We start from the raw sequence: 19,461 nt of genomic DNA on the forward strand, positions 1-19,461 counted from the left end.
ACTACTCAGCTATTAAAAAGAATGAATTTATGAAATTCCTAGGCAAATGGATGGACCTGGAGGGCATCATCCTGAGTGAGGTAACACAATCACAAAGAAACTCACACAATATGTACTCACTGATAAGTGGATATTAGCCCAAAAACTTAGGATACCCAAGATATAAGATACAATTTGCATTCATGCAGTATAACACTTATACACAGTAACACAAACTAAATAAATAAGTGTTAAAAAATTTAACACTATGTCTTTGCCTTATTCCTTAGTGAATGAATCAGTGTTGTAGAAGTTAGGGATTATTTTAAAGTACTGTACTACATGGTTACAAAATATCCTGGAGTATCTTCCCCTGTACAGCATAGGGCAAGTTGAAGGATGATAATTACAGAGGTTGCTACTAGCAACAGGAGAGATGGGAAAGGCACTTGATTTCATGCCTGACAACCTGAGTTTGATTCCTAGGATCCACATGTAGACAGAAGAGAACAGACTCCTGAAAGTTGTCTTCTGACCTCCACACACATGGTATGTACACTTATATGCACATACAAACACAGAGGCAAATGAATAAATAATAAGGAATAATACTAAAAGTGATTAGTATTACTTTTCTGTAACCTCAAAAACATTTTGGAAACCTTTAAAAACCATTCTATATGAAGAAATGAATTAAACTGTAGTGATAAAATAAACCTCATTTTATAATGTGAACCATTACATTTTCACTTGCTTACCATATTGGCAGGTAATCAGTATTTTAGATGGAAAAATGCAAATGTACTTCCTAGCACTTACAATAAACAATATGTTTTGTTTCATAAACATAGACACTTTATTGTGTTATTCCATATATAGGATTTTAGGGTTAACCATAAATTCATCACCTTGCTATTATTTTCCAAAAGATATCTTTACTCTAAACCCATTAGTCTTTCTGAGCCTATACATATGAAGCCTGTAATACTTAAATAAGATAAACAGTGAACCAAAATTTTGTCTAGTCTTTCAAGGGGAAAAATGGAAAAGAAATTGTATTGCACCCGGGGATCCATCCCATAATCAGCCACTAAACGTAGACACTATTGTACATGCCAGCAAGATTTCGCTGAAAGGACCCTGATATAGCTGTCTTGTATGAGGCTATGCCAGTGCCTGGCAAATACAGAAGTGGATGCTCACAGTCATCTATTGGATGGAACACAGGNCNCCCANTGGAGGAGCTAGAGAAAGTACCCAAGGAACTAAAGGGGTTTTGCAACCCTATAGGAGGAACAACAATATGAACTAATCAGAATCCCCAGAGCTCGTGTCTCTAGCTGCATATATAGCAGAAGATGGCCTAGTTGGCCATCACTGGGAAGAGAGGCCTCTTGGTCTTGCAAACTTTATATGCCCCAGTACAGGGGAACACCAGGGCCAAGAAGTGGGAGTGAGTGGGTAGGGTTGCAGGGTGTGGGGGGGATGGTAATAGGTAACTTTTCAGATAGCATTTGAAATGTAAATGAAAATATCTAATAAAAAAAAGGAGGAGGAGGAAGACCAACGTGTGGATACTTCATTCCTCCTTAGAATAGGGAACAAAATACTCATGGCAGGAGTTACAGAGATAAAGTTTGGAGCTAAGATGAAAGGGTGGACCATCCAGAGACTACCCCATCCGGGGATCCATCCCATAATCAGCCACCAAACGCAGACACTATTGCACATGCCAGCAAGATTTTGCTGAAAGGACCCTGCTATAGCTGTCTCGTATGAGGCTATGCCAGTGCCTGGCAAATACAGAAGTGGATGCTCACAGTCATCTATTGGATGGAACACAAGACCCCCAATGGAGGAGATAGAGAAAGTACCCAAGGAGCTGAAGGGGTCTGCAACCCTATAGGAGGAACAACAATATGAACTAACCAGTACCCCCAGAGCTCGTGTCTATAGCTGCATATGAAGCAGAAGATAGCCTAGTCAACCATCATTGGGAAGAGAGGCCCCTTGGTCTTGCAAACTTTATATGCCCCAGTACCAAGGAAAGCCAGGGCCAAGAAGTGGGAGTAGGTGGGTAGGGGAGCAGGGCAGGGAGGGGGAGGGTATAGGGAACTTTTGGGTTAGCATTTGAAATGTTAATGAAGAAAATATCTAATAAAAATTTGAAAAAATAGCCATGAGGTCATTGAACATATTAAATGTTTTAGTGTCTGATAAATAATCAGTTTTAATTATATTAAACTCACTTTAAAACTATTTAAATTATATGAAAACTCAAGTCTATACATCATTTCCTAGTAGCTGTCAGTCCTTGGTCTTAATATTGTTTCTACCAATGGCCGAGTAAGTATATATGTCAAGCCTGTCTTCTCAACTGTTGGCACAGCATATCAGTACCTTCTCGCATACATTGGGTATAATGGTGGTTTTAAATGTTACAGTTTCAGTGCTATCTCAATGGTATCAGTAAACTTTTCAAATTATCAGCTAGAATATAGAATAATGGATGGTATTGGTCATAGTGTCTCTTCAGAGCAATGGAAACCGTAAGACACCGTTTATCATTTATATTGAAGAGGCTGTCTTTTCTCCACTGTATGTTTTTTGGCAACTTTGTGAAAATGAAAAACAAAGATGACTGTAGCTGTTTCTTTAGGTCCTTAATTTTATTCCATCAGCTCTGTGTGAATGTGTGGGTATGTGTGTGCGTACATGTGTGCATGTGTGTGTGTGTGTGTGTGTGTGTGTGTGTGTCTTTTTACCTGTACAATATTGGCTTTGTAACTATGACTCAATAGTCTAATTTGAAATCAGATGATGTGAATCCTCCAGCACTGTTGGTGGTTTCTGGATTTTTGGTTTTTTGGTGTTGTTTTTTGTTTTGGTGGTGGTTTGTTTGTTTGTTTTGTTTGTTTGTTTGTTTGCCTAGAATGTTTTGCTTATTGGGGTTTATTCTGGTAATGATTTGGGGTTTGTTTTTGACTTTGAGATTTTGGGGTTTTTTTATGGGGTTATGGGGTTTGTGTCGGGTCTGTGTGTACTTTCATATGGATTTTAGAATTGCTTTTTTATATGTTCATAAAGAATAATGCTGTGATAAAGATGGAGGTTGCACTGAATCTGCAATACAATAATTTTCTATTCTGTGAACTGAGGAGTCTTTCTATCGTCTCATGTCTTCTTCAATTCCTGTAATCACTATTTTTAAATTTTCCCTTGTAAAAGTGTTCCAACTTTTGGATAGTTTAATTTCTAGGAATCTTATGCTAGAGATAAGGCAAATTTTCTTGATTTCTTTGTCAACAGGTTGTGTATTGGTATACAAAAAAAATACTATTTTAAATGTTCATTGTTTTTGTATCTTACTTCTTTGCTAAAGATGTTTACCAGATTGTGTAGTTTTCTGACAGAATCCATAACATCTTTAAGTATCAAATCATATCACCTGAAAATTTGGATTTTTTTTTTTTTTACTCCTTACTTTCCTTTCTGTGCCCTTGGTATTTCCTCTCTTGCTTTATTACTCTAGCTTAGACTCAAGCATGATATCAAATAAAATGATGAAAGTAAGTATCCTTGTCTCATTCCTGAATTTAGAGTAAAGTGTTGATGTATGTTCCTTCTCTTCCTAATTTCTTCAGGGTTTTTTTTCTTTTTTGGGGGGGGGGTTGTTTGTTTAATCATGAATGAATGCTGAACTTTGTCAAAAGACTATTTTACAACTATTCAGATTATCATGTGATTTCCAAACCTTTGTATGTTTATGCTGCACTACTTGTATGATTTAGGAATGTTGAACCATAATTTTATCTATGTATCAAAATTAACTTGGCCTTGGTTGTATTTTTAATGTGTCATTGAGTCAGTTACAAGTATTGTTTGTATTGAGTGCTTTTTGTATCTCTGTGCTTTAGAGAACTTGACTCACAGTGTTCTTTTTGTTCTGCATCTGATGAGTATAGGTAACAAAGAATTATACTGGCTCACTGACTGGCCTTACACTGTTTCCTCCTTCCTACTTTACTTGGTATTTGAATACAATTGGTGTTAATCCTTCTTTAAAAGTCGAATTGAATTCAACTTCCACCCATCTTGTCCTAAGCTTTTCTTTGTGGGAAAAGCTTCAGTCTCCATCCTCCTCATAAGTCTGTTCAAATTGTTTATGTGATTTGGATTGAATTTTCACAAGTCATATGTGTCTAGGAGTTATCTATTTCTACTTAATTTACCATCTCTTTAGAATAAAGATTTTTTTTTCCCAAGAATTCCCTGGAGATGCTTTTATTTCCATTGTTATCTATTGAAATGTTTTCTTCTTATGCCCAATTTTATTGGCTAGGGTCTTTCTGTTTGTTTTATTTAGTTTGACTCTCTTGTTTATTTGTTCTTTTTTCTTACTTTTTTTTCTTACATGGTAGGTTTTTTGGGGGGTTTTATTGTTGTTATTATTATTATTATTTAATATTTTTACTCTCCACATTTATCCCCCTCCTGGTCCACCCTCTAACTGTTCCACATCACATACCTCCCTTCCCCCAGTTTCCATGAGGCTGTCTCCCCTCTTCTCAACCCCCCACCCCGGGCAACCCCTTACCAGATCACCCCACTCCCTGGGGCTTCAAGTCTCTTGAGGGTTAGGGGCATCTTCTCTGACTGAGTCTAGATCTGGCAGTCCTCTGCTGTATATGTGTTGGGAGCCTCATATCAACTAGTTTATGCTGCCTGGTTGGTGGCTCAGTGTCTGAGAGATCTCAGGGGTCCAGGTTAGTTGAGACTGCTAATCTTCCTATGAGGTCACTCTCTTCCTCAGCTTCTTCCATCCTTTCCCTAATTTAACCACAGGGGTCCCTGATTTCATTCCAATGGTTGGGTCTAAGTATCTGCTTCTGTCTCAGTCAGCTGCTTATTGGATCTCTCAGAAGATCACCATGCTAGGCTCCTGTATGTAAGCACACCATAGCATCAGTAATAGTGGAGCCTCCCCTTGAGATGAATCCCAAGTTGGGCAGGTCACTGGACCTCCTTTCCCTCAGTCTCTTCTCCATTTTTGTCTCTGTAGTTCTTAGACAGGAACAATTCTGGGTCAGAATTTTTGTGGGATGGCAACCCTATCTCTCCACTTGATGATCTGTCTTTTTACTGGAGGTAGACTCTAGGAGTTCCCTCTCTCCATTGTTGAGCATTTCATCTAAGGTCTCTCCCTTTGAGTCCTGAGAGTCTCTTACCTCCCAGGTCTCTGGTACATTCTAGAGAGTCACCCCACCTCCTACCTCCCGAGGTTGGCTGTTTCCATTTTTTCTGCTGGGCCTCGGGGCTTCAGTCCTGTTCCTCCCAGCCAATACCTGATTGTGTTCCTCTCTTTCCCTCTCTGTCTCCTTTCCCACCCTCCTTACCCCCCTCCTCCTGTGATTGCTTTCTTCTCCCTCCCAAGTGGGATTGAAGTGTCCTTACTTGGGCCCTTCTACTTGTTAATCTTGAGTTCTATGGAATAGAACTGAGTATTCTGTACTTTCTTGGATAATATCCACTTAGTAGTGAGTCCATACATACATGTCCTTTTGGGTCTGAGTTACCTCACTCAGGATGATATTTTCTATTCCAACCATTTGCCTGCAAAACTCAACATGTCTTCATTCTTAATAGCCGAGTAGTATTCCATTGTGTAAATGAACCACATTTTCTGTATCTTCTTCTGTTGTGGGACATCTGGGTTGTTTCCAGCTTATTGTCCCTTTATTCTCTTTGTAAGAATTTCTGCCCTGATCCTGGTGTTTCTGTCTGTCTAGTGTTTGTATGTTTGGATGGTTCTTGTTCTAAGGTACATCATTTATGAGTTTGAAATTGAACAAGGAAGGGAGTATGGAAGGGTTTTGAGGGAAGAAATGGAAGGGGAAAATATTGTAATCTCATAATCTCAAAAATAAAATAGCAAAATTAATGTAAAGTATGCTAAAAAGTTAAAATGTATTAAGATAAATGTAAAAACATAAATTAGTGATATAAAAAGACAGTGGAAAAGAAACATATCAAAGAAGGTGGAGAAGCTCTGGAGAGATGGCTCAGCAGTTAAAAGCATTGTGTTCTTCCAGAGAACCCAGATTCAATTCCCAGCACTCACATGGCAGTGCAACAGTTTAAAACTTCAGTCTCAGGAGCTCTGATACCCTCTTCTGGTCTCAGTGGTTGCCAGGAATACAAGTGACGACAGACATACATGCAAGCAATGTAACTATACACATAAAGTAAAATAAAATTCACTTAAGAAACTCGGAAAACATGAGGACGTGAGAAACAAAACAAAGACCAAGTGTTGGATTGGCTTCTTTCTAGGTCTTCCAATATTAGAGTCTGCCAGCTGGAGGGTGGCATTTGAATTTCAGGTTATCTGTTATTCCATTTAGGTTATTACTGGACATAGCCAAATCAAGGGTCAGATGTTGCTAAAAACCGTCTTCCCTTTAGAAGCTTCCCTTATTAATGTATCAGAAGCCTCTGTTGGCCACATCTAGGTTGGCCATCTTCTCTCACACTTCCAAGATTTTTCAGCTTGTACACTCCAGTATGGCCAATTTTTTAATGAGAGGTGTATGGCCCAATTGCACTAGAAATTATTAAAACAAACACAATATTGAAATTTATAGAGGCATAACAATGTCTAAGCTTTCAGAATATACTCAACTTCAAATATGCTTCTAGGGCAACATAAACAAACATCTACACATCCCATATAGAGAACCAGTAAGAAACCAAAGTAGGGATGCCATCAAAGTTTTATTGGGGTTACTTATAGGAATATGGGTCAGAAGCTACTACTAACAGAAGCAGAAGTGACTTGAAGATACTGAATTATCAAAAGCACATACTATCACTGGTGACAGCTCACAAAAGCTGGAAACCTGGAAAGCACTGCATAACTTACAGGCAGCTCACAGGTTGGAGAAGATCTTTCCAGGAAATTTGTCTGGTCTCTGCTTCTTCTGAGCAGCTCCACTGGCCTGAGTCTCTTCCACACAGCTTGGTTAGTCTCTGTCTCTACTGGCTGAGAAACTCTCAGCAGCCCTTACTGTTTACTTACTGCTTAGAGACAGAAGGTCCTAGTATATCTGGTCCATTTCAGTCATCCTAGAGCTTTTAAGGACTTCCTAAACTTAATAACCTTCCCTGAAGAACACACTTTTTCACCTCCCTGTAAAACCTGTGTCTTAGTAAGCTTTTCTCCAAGATAGAGAGAAAACAGGAGTGTTTTTTCATAATCAGGCTTAAATTTGTTTGGATTTTACACACAAGAATGCCCATTTATAGCCATTATAGCCATTTCAATCTATAAAGACTCCTCCCCGTGTAAAAGCACTAGTACTTAGTAGAAACCTGGAGATGTGGTATAGTGTCAAGAGTTCTTGTTGCTCTTGCTGTGGACCCAGTTTGTATTTCCAGCACTCATGTAGTAGCTCACAACAATACATATCCCCAGTTACAGGAGACATAGCAGGCATGAACATGCAGAGATTCATACATGCAAACAAAACACCCACACATATAAAGTAAAATAAGTATATCTTCAAAATGTGTAAAATATGAAATACTATGAAATTTGTTAATCAGGTATTAAGTAGGAAGCTAAATCAGATACAAGTTTCCTGTTACAACCTAAAAAGACTACCTATTTTTTTTCTTTTTTTATTGGATATTTTCTTCATTTACATTTCAGATGCTATCCCAAAAGTACCCTATACCCCACCTCGCCCTGCTCCCCTACCCACTCACTCCCACTTCTTGGCCCTGGCGTTCCACTGTACTGTAATAAAGTACAGTGCATATAAAGTTCCACTGCATATAAAGTTTGCTAGACCAAGGGTCCTCTCTTCCCAGTGATGGCCAACTAGGCCATCTTCTGCTACATATGCAGCTATAGACACGAGCTCTGGGGGTACTGGTTAGTTCATATTGTTGTTCCACATATAGGGTTGCAGACCCCTTTAGCTCCTTGGGTACTTTCTCTAGCTCCTCCATTGGGGGCCTTGTGTTCCATCCTATAGATGACTGTGAACATCCACTTCTGTATTTGCCAGGCACTGGCAAAGCCTCACAGAGACAGCTATATCCTTTCAGCAAAATCTTGCTAGCATATGCAATAGTGTCTGCGTTTGGTGGCTGATTATGGGATGGACCCCCCCCCCCCCGGGTGGGGCAGTCTCTGGATGGTCCATCCTTTCGTCTTCGCTCTAAACTTTAAGACTATCTATTTTTGACCCAATACTTATTCTTCTTATAGCACAAGTGAGCATATCATATAAAGCAGATTATTAGAGCATTATATTAATTCATTCACTTACATTTTAAGCCACTAGGAAACCTGCAGATATATGTGTCAATGCTCTTCAAATAGCCTAGTAAGTGCTCTGTCCATGACTTTTAGGACTATGGGAATAGAAGGAGCCTTGCTCAATACATACTGCTTCGTGAGTATGCAGGCTGCCTATGAGTTCATGACTGCTGTGTTTTTGTCAGCACTCATGTCATGTCCAGAAAACAGCATTACTCCGTGATCCTCTCCAGCCTCTGGTTCTTCTATTCTTTCCACCTCTTCTTCCATGAGGAGACATAGATGTCCCATCTATGGTTGAGTATTCTACAGATACTTATTCTCTATATTTTGATGAATACATTTCTGCATTCTTGTGGGATTAAGTGATACTTTGTACATGATACTATTTAGTAACTTTAAAATATTAGTAAACATTTATTACATATCAATAAGCCTGCTAAGAACCAGCTGCCAGAAAAATGCAACCTGTGTGCTAACTTTGATTTGGTTTTGGTTTTGGTTTTTTTAAGACAGGGCTTCACTGTGTAGCCCTAGCTCTCCTGGAACTCATTTTGTAGACGTGGCTGACTTTGAACTCACAAAGATCCACCTACCTCTTCCTCTTGAGTACTGGGATTAAAGTATGCCACCACCACACAGCTAGCCATTAGTAATTAATGTTTAAGACCCCAGCAAAGACATTCTCTTAGTATATAAGTAGGTGTAGAGCTTGTATTTTGATCTACCACTACAAGCCAAACCAGTTATATTTGAGGAACCACTCATGGAGGTTAACTATGATACTGGCTCAATATTAATGACTACCTTATAACCTCATTTAGGAATTGATATTATAGAAAGGTTTGGTGGCTTATACCTATAATTCTACAATTCAGAGATGAAATAGGGGAAATTGAGTTTAAGTCCATACTGGGCTACATAGGAAGACACTGAGAAGGAAAAAATATGTGTGAAAAGGAATCAGACCTATGGTCTCATTACATTTCCTTGTCTTAGTTAGAACATATAGGTCCAGAAGAGATTCAACCTTCTAGAAATATATGAAGCTAAAATCTACCAAATTCTCCCTTCCAAATTCAAGATTCTGTGCTCTAAACAGTAAAAGTCAATGTCTCTATGAATTAGAGTACAAAAGTAAAAAACCTCTGTACTTCTAGGTCCTAAATCTCTAAAACAATAGGCCCTCAGTGGCTAAAGTCAAACCCCAATTGAAACAATGAGATGTTATAGAATATGCAAATGCTTCATATCAATCAAATCCTGGTACTTGTGTTGATTTTAAGGTCCAAGATTCACTAAAGAATTTAGGGAGTTACTCATGAATCCATTTGAATTACACTATACATTATTGATAAACTCTCATTAAATTACTTGAGTTAATGAAGCCAAAATCAAAGGTTTAAATTCAAATGAAATAATTGGGAAGTTCCTTCCTTTTCCTAGATTTCTCCTTTCAGGGCAGAAATCTTATAAGACTGACATGTTTATTGTATTAAAGCTGATATTTGAAACTATTGGCAAAAACTACAACAGAGTGGGGAAACCAGGAAAGGGGATAACATTTGAAATGTAAATAAAGAAAATATCTAAAAAAAAAAAAAAGAAAGAAAATATCTAATAAAAAAATCTTTAAAAGAAAAAAAGTAACAACATTCATATTTTCTTATAGATCCATATGTGTATATATATATATATGTTAATATAGTTAAAATTATATAGTGTAGTATATGTATGTCTTTACATGTTTTAAAATATATCTTTTTAAGAATTTTTTACCTGTCCATGAGTATTCTCTATAAATGTTACATTAGTCCCATATTTATCATAAGATTGATGTCACTGTTTACTTCAATATGTTATTGGTCTTTTGGTTTCTTTCTATATTTACTAATACAAACAACTCTGAAATAAAGATCTCCATGAAGATAAAATCTTAAGATACAATAATAGAAGAGAAATTTGTGGGTCTATGAATATGAAATGTTTACGTTTGGTTTTTCTTTTGAAGAATATAATACTTGAGTTCTCAAAGGGCTCTTGACATATTTTCTAAGCTTATCTTTTCTTACTTTATAGCAAATCATGTTTAGATAATTGCTTTAAGCATTACTAAAAATTGACTATATGTGACCTAGACACCAGGATGCCCTGTCTATTATCCCCTGGGATGGAAATCAGAAGGTCTACCTGAGTCTATTTACAAGATGCGACACAGACACTGGTCCTTCTTATTCATTCATTTATTTATTTATTTATTTATTGCTTATCCATTGGCTCCATTATTCGTGTTTCTTTCTTTTCTTTCAGATGGAATGGGGCGAGTCCTTGCTCAAGATGTATATGCAAAAGACAACCTACCCCCATTCCCTGCATCAGTAAAAGATGGCTATGCTGTTCGAGGTAAATATGTTGTTTTTTTTTAAAGGGTCATCAGACACATACTCTATTTTTCTACATTTTTTTCTCTATTCATATTCCTGAATACTGTTATATCCATTCCCAATTAACTGTCAAAATTACTTCATTCATTGATATACCTGCTAATCTGTACCTATGTATTTTTGATACAATCTTATCAGTATTCTGCAGGAAAAGTATTATATAGTCCTATGAAAATTCCTTAGTATAAATATACACAGAGAGGTCAAATTTAAAACTCCATTACTTGTCTATGAATGTGGCTCAGAGAAACTGCCTAGCATGTACAAGGCCCTGAGTTCTCTAGCATGACAAAACCAAAAGATACTGTTACTGTAGCTTATGTTTTTAGCCCTTTCACATATCAGAAAGCAGACAGCCTTGATCTGGAAGTCTTCTGCATATTTTCTAGTTGGAAACATCTATAGGTCCCAGGAAAAATGAGCAGATTCCTAGTACTCAGGTTAGATGTAAAAGTCTGTTCTCTTCGTTCAAACTTAAATATCAGTAAAGGATTTGATGAAACACGGGCATGAAACCTTGAATTCTCTCTGGAAGAAACCAAGTTCAGAGTTCTGGAACTCCAGATGCCACTACCCTCAGAGTTCATACCCTCAGAGTTGCCAAAAATTGTATGAAGCTTAAAAGCAAATAATAAATAACAGCTGCCTGCCTAAAATCTGATCTGATAACCCAGGATGTCAGCTAACTTGCTTTTTTAACTCTTATTTGATTTTTTTCTTTTGTTTTATTGTGTATAATATATTTTAAAATAGGGATACACTATGATATGATTACATTGATCTAATTAGCATATATATATATTATTTCATATAATTGTTTCTAATGATGAGAATGTTCAAATTCAATGTTCTTAGCAATTTTGAAAAATCAATATATTATTTTGTGTTTATTGGTTATTAATTCAAATAAAAAATAATCTAAAAATAGTTCCCACCTTTTCAGGGTTAAAAATACAGTTCCTTTTTTTAATTTAAATTTTTTTATACAATATATTTTGGTCATATTTTCCCCTCCTCCAACTTCGACCAGGTCCTACCCACCTCTCTATCCACACAACTTTGTGTGCTTTTTCTTTCTTTTTCAAAAAAAAAAAATTACAAAAAAATACATTAAAACAAACAAGCAAAAGACCAATAAGATACAAAATACCAAACAAACCAAATGAAACAAAAGGCCACCAAATAAGCCACTGATTGTTATGTGTTGGTCAGCTACTCTGGGCATAGGGTCTGCCATGTAGTAGGGTTGCTATATCCAGTGACATTCCATAAGAGAAAGCTGATTTTTCCCTTTGTCCTTGGGTATCAATTTTTCAATATGGAATTGTAAAATATCATTCATTCATTAGTTTTCAATAAAAAGTAATTTTCTTTAAAATACTTCAAAAATAAGTTGTTTCATATATTTAAACATTTGTAAAATGTTGATAATTCTTGAAGTAATTTTTTGATTGTATTTTAAATTATCTACAAGGCTTTTAAATGAACCTGAAAAAATAGCATTTCAGAAAAACTTCTAGTTTCCAAAAAGGAAAAAAAATACAAAAATCTAGTAATTTGTTCGCTCAGTTAATATTTATAAAGGTTAAGATACAACATGTAGTAATAAAAGGGATTCTATGTTCATTGTTTTGTTTTGTTTTGTTTTGTTTTTCAAGACAAGGTTCCTCTGTGTAGCCCTGGCTGTCTGGAACTCAGTCTGTAGACCAGGCTAGTCTTAATTTTTGTCCCTCTCTATATCAAAGATCAACTAACAAAGGTCAACTGTGAAAAAATAGTGCATTTGAAATTTGAAATGTATATAAAGAAAATATCTAATAAAAAATGACTAAAAAAAAAGAAAGAAAAGTGACTCAAACAATATTTTATTTAAGCCTTTAGAAAAAATAATGCCTTATGCTTAAAGAAACAACCACACATGAGAGTGCATGTCTGTAATCCTAGCACTCAGTGGAAATCCAAGAACTGTGGGTTATGTGATGAACTACAGACCAGCTTGTACTACAAAGTGGTGCCCCATTAAGAACAGACAAAGGGGAGAAGAAAGGAAAGAATAAAATTACTTCACATGTCCTCTTTAAAATAGAAAAAGTTGTTTAATTGTCACTGTTACAGCAAATATAATTAAATATTCATATGTAAGGTATAATCACCTCCATATTTAGGCCCTTGCTATATCAAATGACATGAAAATTACAGTAGTGATCATAAAACTCATTAGATAGGCCTTATATTACCAGTAGTATTGATCTTAAACCCAAATAATATATTTAATAAAACATGATATTCTCTAGAAATTCTGTTTTCTTTTTTCCAAGTCATTACCTTATGTGTCATTGAAGAAGGAATGGGTGAGACTAAACAACAAAGGCTTTTTTTTTAATCCCAATTCTGGATTTTTTCTTTTTTCCAATTTAAAAATTAGTGGCTTTAAGAGCTAGGGAGAGCTGTGCGTGGTGGCGCACGCCTTTAATCCCAGCACTTGGGAGGCGGAGGCAGGTGGATTTCTGAGTTCGAGGCCAGCCTGGTCTACAAAGTGAGTTCCAAGACAGCCAGGGCTATACAGAGAAACCCTGTCTCGAAAAAATAAATAAATAAATAAAAAGAGCTAGGGTGAAAGTACTTGCCAAGTAACCTTGAGGACCTGAGCTCAAATTCTCAGGTACCAAGCACGAGTGTCTCTAATCCTATTTCTATAGGGAGATGGAAGGAAGAGTCAGAAGCTCATGAACCAGCTACCCCACCATAGAAAGCCTGGAAAATGTCAAAGGCCCTGTTTTAAATAAGAGAGTTGGCAAGACTGTTCACTGACATCCACATGTGCCCTGTCCTACACAGGTGCTTGCCTTTGCACACAGAAATGTACATATATGCTCAAAAAGTTTATTCAAATAACTTTACCTTGCACAGTGATACATGTCTGTAATTCCATTAAGTGAAAGACAGGTGTAGAACTATCTCAAATTGAAGCCCAACCTGGTCTGCATAGCATGTTCCAGCCCAACCAGGGCCATACAGTAAAATCCTATGACAAAAATATTTTTTTAATACTCTTCACTCCTAAAAATAAAAGTAGCCAGAAATGAGAGTGCAACTCAGTATTAGAGCACTTACCTGGCATGGCAAACCTCTAGATCCAGCACTGTAAATATACTAAGAGGAAAATACAATGCAATAAAGTTTATCTATTCCAGTTCATAAATAGGATTATTTCATGTCCATGGATTTTCCAAATTCCCTTTAAATAAATAAGAAGATATTAAGCTAAAAAACTGTTACAAAAATATTGGAGGTTAGGTTTGCAAATTGTCCATGGATATATCTCCATGAATATAATATAGCATCATCATCATCATGTCATTTGAAAGGATACGCCAAACGAACAAAATGGTAGAAAAGCACATCGTATACATGAAAACCATCTCCATTGATGTCAAGAAAGGACACAAATCAATCCACTTCTGCTGATGCTTAGAATCTGTTGCATACCAAAGATCAAGCCAGTTGTAGAATAGCGATTGTCTACTCTGTGAAATCAGAAATATACTCCACTTTCCTGAAAATAATTTTAATGAAATTTTAGAGCCTTAATACTAGGTTCTTGTTTCTTGCTAAGTCCATGCTGATTTATTCTTGGCTCTGTTGCATCTCACAGCTGCTGATGGTCCAGGGGATCGTTTCATCATTGGGGAATCCCAAGCTGGTGAGCAGGTGAGCTTCATAAGCCTGAAAGACACTGAAGATTTCTGCTTCACAGACTCTGGGCATCCAATTATTAGTTTCCAATGTCAGCATTTTGTGGAAGTTGTAGAGAAGGATTAGTTAGAATACTGTCAAAAGGATAAAAGAAAAGTCATAGGGCTGGAAAATGCTTATGAGGCATGGCTATGGGGATATAACAAAATTATTCATTATATATTGATAGATGTAGAATCATTAAGTAATGTTCTTTCATTGTTCACAAGGGGACTTTTCTTCCTGTAAATTTTGATTTTTCTGGCTAGAACTACATGCACCTCAATGCTTAGATGCTTAAATAAGGAAGCCAGAGTTACTACTGTTGGAATCAACCTTCTACAGATGATATTAACCCTGTTTATTTTAAGTAATTATAAAAGTACATGAGAAGTTGAGGAAGAAAAGAAGACATGGAGATATAGTTTACCAAAACTGACACCTTTTTAAAAATTACTTATTGCTATTTTATTTTCACCTACTACTTAGAGGGAAAAAACAGGTAGGCTTGGTGTGTGTGTGTGTGTGTATGTGCATGTGTGTGTGCATGAAGCATATAGGAAATTTCAATTTAAGAGAGAATACTTTCTCACGTTACAGAGTAAAGAAAATATGTCACATATTCTAGAAGGTACCTTTATACTTGATTCCTTCATATGCCAGTTGTATTGTCTGATCTAAATAGATATCTAAGGTGTTATATATCCAGTAATATCTTTAACATTGGGTTTAATATTATGTAAGCTGGTAGGAATCTTTTATCTACCATCTAGAATTTATGATCTTAGAGAACATCCAAATTGTTCCCAGGGTTGGTGGTACTTGTACAATCCTAACGTTCACTGATACCTTACAGGAGGATTGTGAGGTCCAGGTTAGCCTAGGCTACACAACAAGATCCTAAATCAAGAAAATAAAACTAGTATTTTAAATTATCTAATAAAAGAGTTGATTTATGCCAAAAATTAAAGAAAAATAGAGGGCCACCCAGATGGCTCAGCTGGTAATGACATTTGTCACACAGCATGAAAACTGCATTTGATCTCTGGAATCTACAACAAAAGAGAGAACTGTCTCCTGAAAGTTGTCCTCTAGCATCTACCAGTGCCATGATTCACACACATCATACACACAGAGTAATAACAATAAATAGCGAAAATTGGGGATTCAACTGCAATAGAGCTTATACATTTACTGATGGTAGGTCATAGAACCCAAGGTGCTATGAAGTTAACATAGTTCAGCTTCAGTTCAGTAGCCTAGGCTGGTGAGATGGCTCAGAGGTTAAGAACACTTGCTACTCTTTTAGAGGACCTAAATTTGATTTCCAGCACCCAGATGGCTGTTCACCACTGTTAGTAGCTCCAGTTCCAGGTTATCTGCCTTCTTCTGGCACCAGGCATGGACATGTCTCATAGACAAAATGCCCATACCCATAGAATAAAATAATAATTTTTAAAAGAAACAATAGCCCTTAAGTTTACTTTAGGGTTTACTTCCTAATGCAAAAAATTCTCTTTAGACCTATTTGAAATTCAGTGTTCCACAGGCCCAGAAGATAGTTTGGACATTAACCCCTCTTAGAAAAACCATGTATCTCACATGAAAACATTTTCATCAAAAATGAATATGCTATAAAATGGTCATATGCATTAAAAGATGTCTCAGATAATTTCTGTATCACACTCCTCTTCTCAAAGCTCTGGGATCTAGGCAGAAGATGGGTGGAAAGAGCCAGAGTAGTAGATGACCTCACAGAAATAGTATTTTCTAGACACAAAGTGAATACCCATGAACTTAACAGTTGTAATAACAGGTAAAAGATCTACAAGAGCTCAAGACAAACAAAAATGCATGCAGCTTGCAGGAGAAAGCATGGGGTGGGCATGAAGCCCCACCCCTCACTGAGGAGCTGTTGGCATTTGAGTGCTGCTTGCTGAAAGTAAAGTAAGTTTAATACCCCATATCTACCACACTTCAGGGCAAACCTTATACCCTACAGTAGGCAGATAACGAAAACTGTATTTGATGGGGGAAGGTGAAATCAAGTTAGAGGGGTAGGGAAGTGAGGAAGGATGTGGGAACAGCTGGGGGAGGAGGATGGATATGATCAGACACTGGACAGCCGGGCGGTGGTGGTACACACCTTTAATCTCAGCACTTGGGAGGCAGAGACAAGTGGATTTCTAAGTTCGAGGCCAGCCTGGTCTACGAAGTGATTTCCAGGACAGACAGGGCTACACACAGAAACCCTGTCTCGGAAAAAAAAGAAAAAGACATTGGACAAAATTTTCAAAGAATTAATAAAAAAATTTTTGGATGTCCCAGATAATAAGTAATATCTGCAATTGGAAAGCATAATTTTTAAAAGATAATAGCCCTAACTTTTCATTTTAAATCTTGCATATTGTGGCAGAAATGTACATGAATATGTAACAATTCTGAGCAATACTCAAATGTATCTTATTGAATTAGCAGAATAAAGGATTTAAAGTATGTAACTTGTGCTAGAACTTATCTATCACACTTGTCTATGTACAATGACTGTGGGAGAAAGATGAGAAGAACACTGGAGGTATATACCAATATGCAATACATACTTCATGAAATTCTCATAATAATGAGATAATGCAAATTTATCTGTTATAGAAATATTTGATGCTGCCAAGTGTATGCCAACCACTTTCTAGGCTTTGGGATTATAGAGAGTATATCTGGAAAAGGACAGGATGTAAAGATTAATGTGACATTGTTCCCAAAGTTTGGACAGAATTAAAAGGAACCACAAAAGGATGTGAGACACATAAAAACTAGCTGAAGTGGCATTCCATTACTACCTCTAGGTCTGAAGGAGAAAAGAAAGACAATAGCACCTCAACTTGGAGACATTCATACCTATGAGACAGCTCAAAAAGGAGCTGTGGCCTTCAGTTAGTGAAGAAGCCCTAACCACCACCAAACTGTAACAAGAACAAAGGGAGTGACAGATCTTCTTCTCTGTTGACTAGTCCCACTGGTTAAACCTTATCCAGAGGCCAAAGTGATGGGAACCTGCTTAAAATACTCCATAGAGCTCTCAGCCTTCTGGGCCAGAGCAGAGGTTACAAATATTGGTGTAATCTGCAGAGGCAAACCAAAAGTGAGCAAATATTTTGCCTTTGTAGAATTTACATTCTAGAATATATAATTAGTTTAATATTTATGAGAGGTTCAAAGTATATTAGCTACTTTGTGGTATTTTTGTGTTAACAATATAAAAGACATTTTCAAGGATTTTTCTTATAAAGAATATTCTGTCTATAACTTCTAATTGATCTCACTATAAAGTACTTTATACTTCTGGTAATGGAATAGTTTTCCTTAATCATTATCTAAGGTTTGTATGTACATGTGTGCATGCATGTGTGTATGCAGGCATGCCTGTGTGTGTGTGTGTGTGTGTGTGTGTGTGTGTTAAAAAGCATATAACATAGGACTAGAGAGGTGGTTCAGCAATTAAGAGCACTTGCTATTCAGTTCTCTGCACCACAGGGAGGCTTGCAACCAATTGTAATTCTGTAATTCTAGTTCCAGAGTATCAAATGCCCTCTTCTGACCTTTGGTAGCAATAGAACATACATACATATAGGCAAAATATTCATATACGAAAAATAAAGCAAGCTAGAATACTTTAAACATTTTTTACTATTGTATTAGTATTTTCTTTTAAGAGTAATTTTTAAACCTCCTTGCTTCTATTCTGTCCTAAATTACCTCTGACAGATAATTGTCTTGAAGGCCTATACAAACCTATCAGGTGGATCGTTGAGATACATGCTTTTTTGGTTGTTGTTGTTAAATCCACACTGGGATGTTTTAAAATAATTTAAATCTACATTTTAGACATTTTTAACTGATAAGTGAAATACCATGATTTAGGAAATTCTTCAAGACAAATAATTTGGATGGCTTTTCTGGACCAAACATTACTTAATGAAGTACATTTGTCAAACAACAGAACTGCAGCAAGCTATCAAAATGATGGGTTTTCATATTTGTCATCCATAATCTCCTATGACTTGGAATTTTTCTCACAGATTTTCAAATCACTTTATGTTAACACAATTCATATTATTTGAATGAGAAGCAATGGTGTCAAGTGTAAGTGGCAGTCCTTCAAGACAAAGCTCTAAGAAAGTACTTTAAAGTACAAATTGAGTCAGCTTAAATCACATTGCAAACTCTTTGGTGTGACTGCAGTTATTTATGGGTAGCTTCTACTACACTGGCTCTAAGTGAGTAAACTGTAAGAGTTTTCGATGCGATCTTAGGACCACCAGTGAGTGGAACACAACTTCTGTTCCATTCCAATCGCACAGAACCTGAGACAGCATTAGGAAAGCAGAAAACCTGGCCTGACCAGGGTCACAAGTCCCTTCCAGTCGGCACCAACATTGCTGGAACACCTGGGAAAGCCATCTTGGTCCCCAGATCCCTTCAAGACTAGTCTGTGCAAGTGAGAGTGTGGACTACAGAAGCTAACAGCTTCTGGGACAGGCCCTGTTTCAGGCCTTCATCTTTTGCCAGGAGGCAGGTCCGAACACCAGATATCTGTGCACCTTCCCTGCAAGAGGAGAGCTTGCCTGCAGAGAGTGCTCAGACCACTGAAACTCAGGAGAGAAGTAGTCTCTCAGGTCTGCTGATAGAAGCTAACAGAATCACCTGAGGAACAAGCTCTAACCAGAGACAACTATAACAACTAACTCCAGAGATTACCAGATGGCAAAAGACAAACGTAAGAATCTTACTAACAGAAACCAAGACCACTCACCATCATCAGAACGCAGCACTCCCACCTCACCCACTCCTAGGCACGCCAACACACCCGAAAACCTAGACCAGGTTTTAAAAGCATATCTCATGATGATGGTAGAGGACATCAAGAAGGACTTTAATAACTCACTTAAAGAAATACAGGAGAACACTGCTAAAGAGTTA

The 19,461-nt window shown here is 36.9% G+C and overlaps 1 protein-coding gene across 10 annotated transcripts in view; it reads left to right on the forward strand.

The window, feature by feature from the left end:
• Gphn (gephyrin) overlaps positions 1-19,461 on the forward strand; it is a 420,062-nt gene that overhangs the window by 338,754 nt on the left and 61,847 nt on the right. For all 10 annotated transcript variants that reach the window (XM_029484276.1, XM_029484280.1, XM_029484278.1 and 7 more), the window contains 2 exons: positions 10,616-10,708; positions 14,405-14,460. In XM_029484276.1, coding sequence (XP_029340136.1) covers positions 10,616-10,708; positions 14,405-14,460 — 149 coding nt within the window. The remainder of the gene's footprint in view (positions 1-10,615; positions 10,709-14,404; positions 14,461-19,461) is intronic.

The sequence above is a fragment of the Mus caroli genome, chromosome 12 (genome assembly GCF_900094665.2).
Source record: "Mus caroli chromosome 12, CAROLI_EIJ_v1.1, whole genome shotgun sequence".
Lineage (NCBI taxonomy): Eukaryota > Metazoa > Chordata > Mammalia > Rodentia > Muridae > Mus > Mus caroli.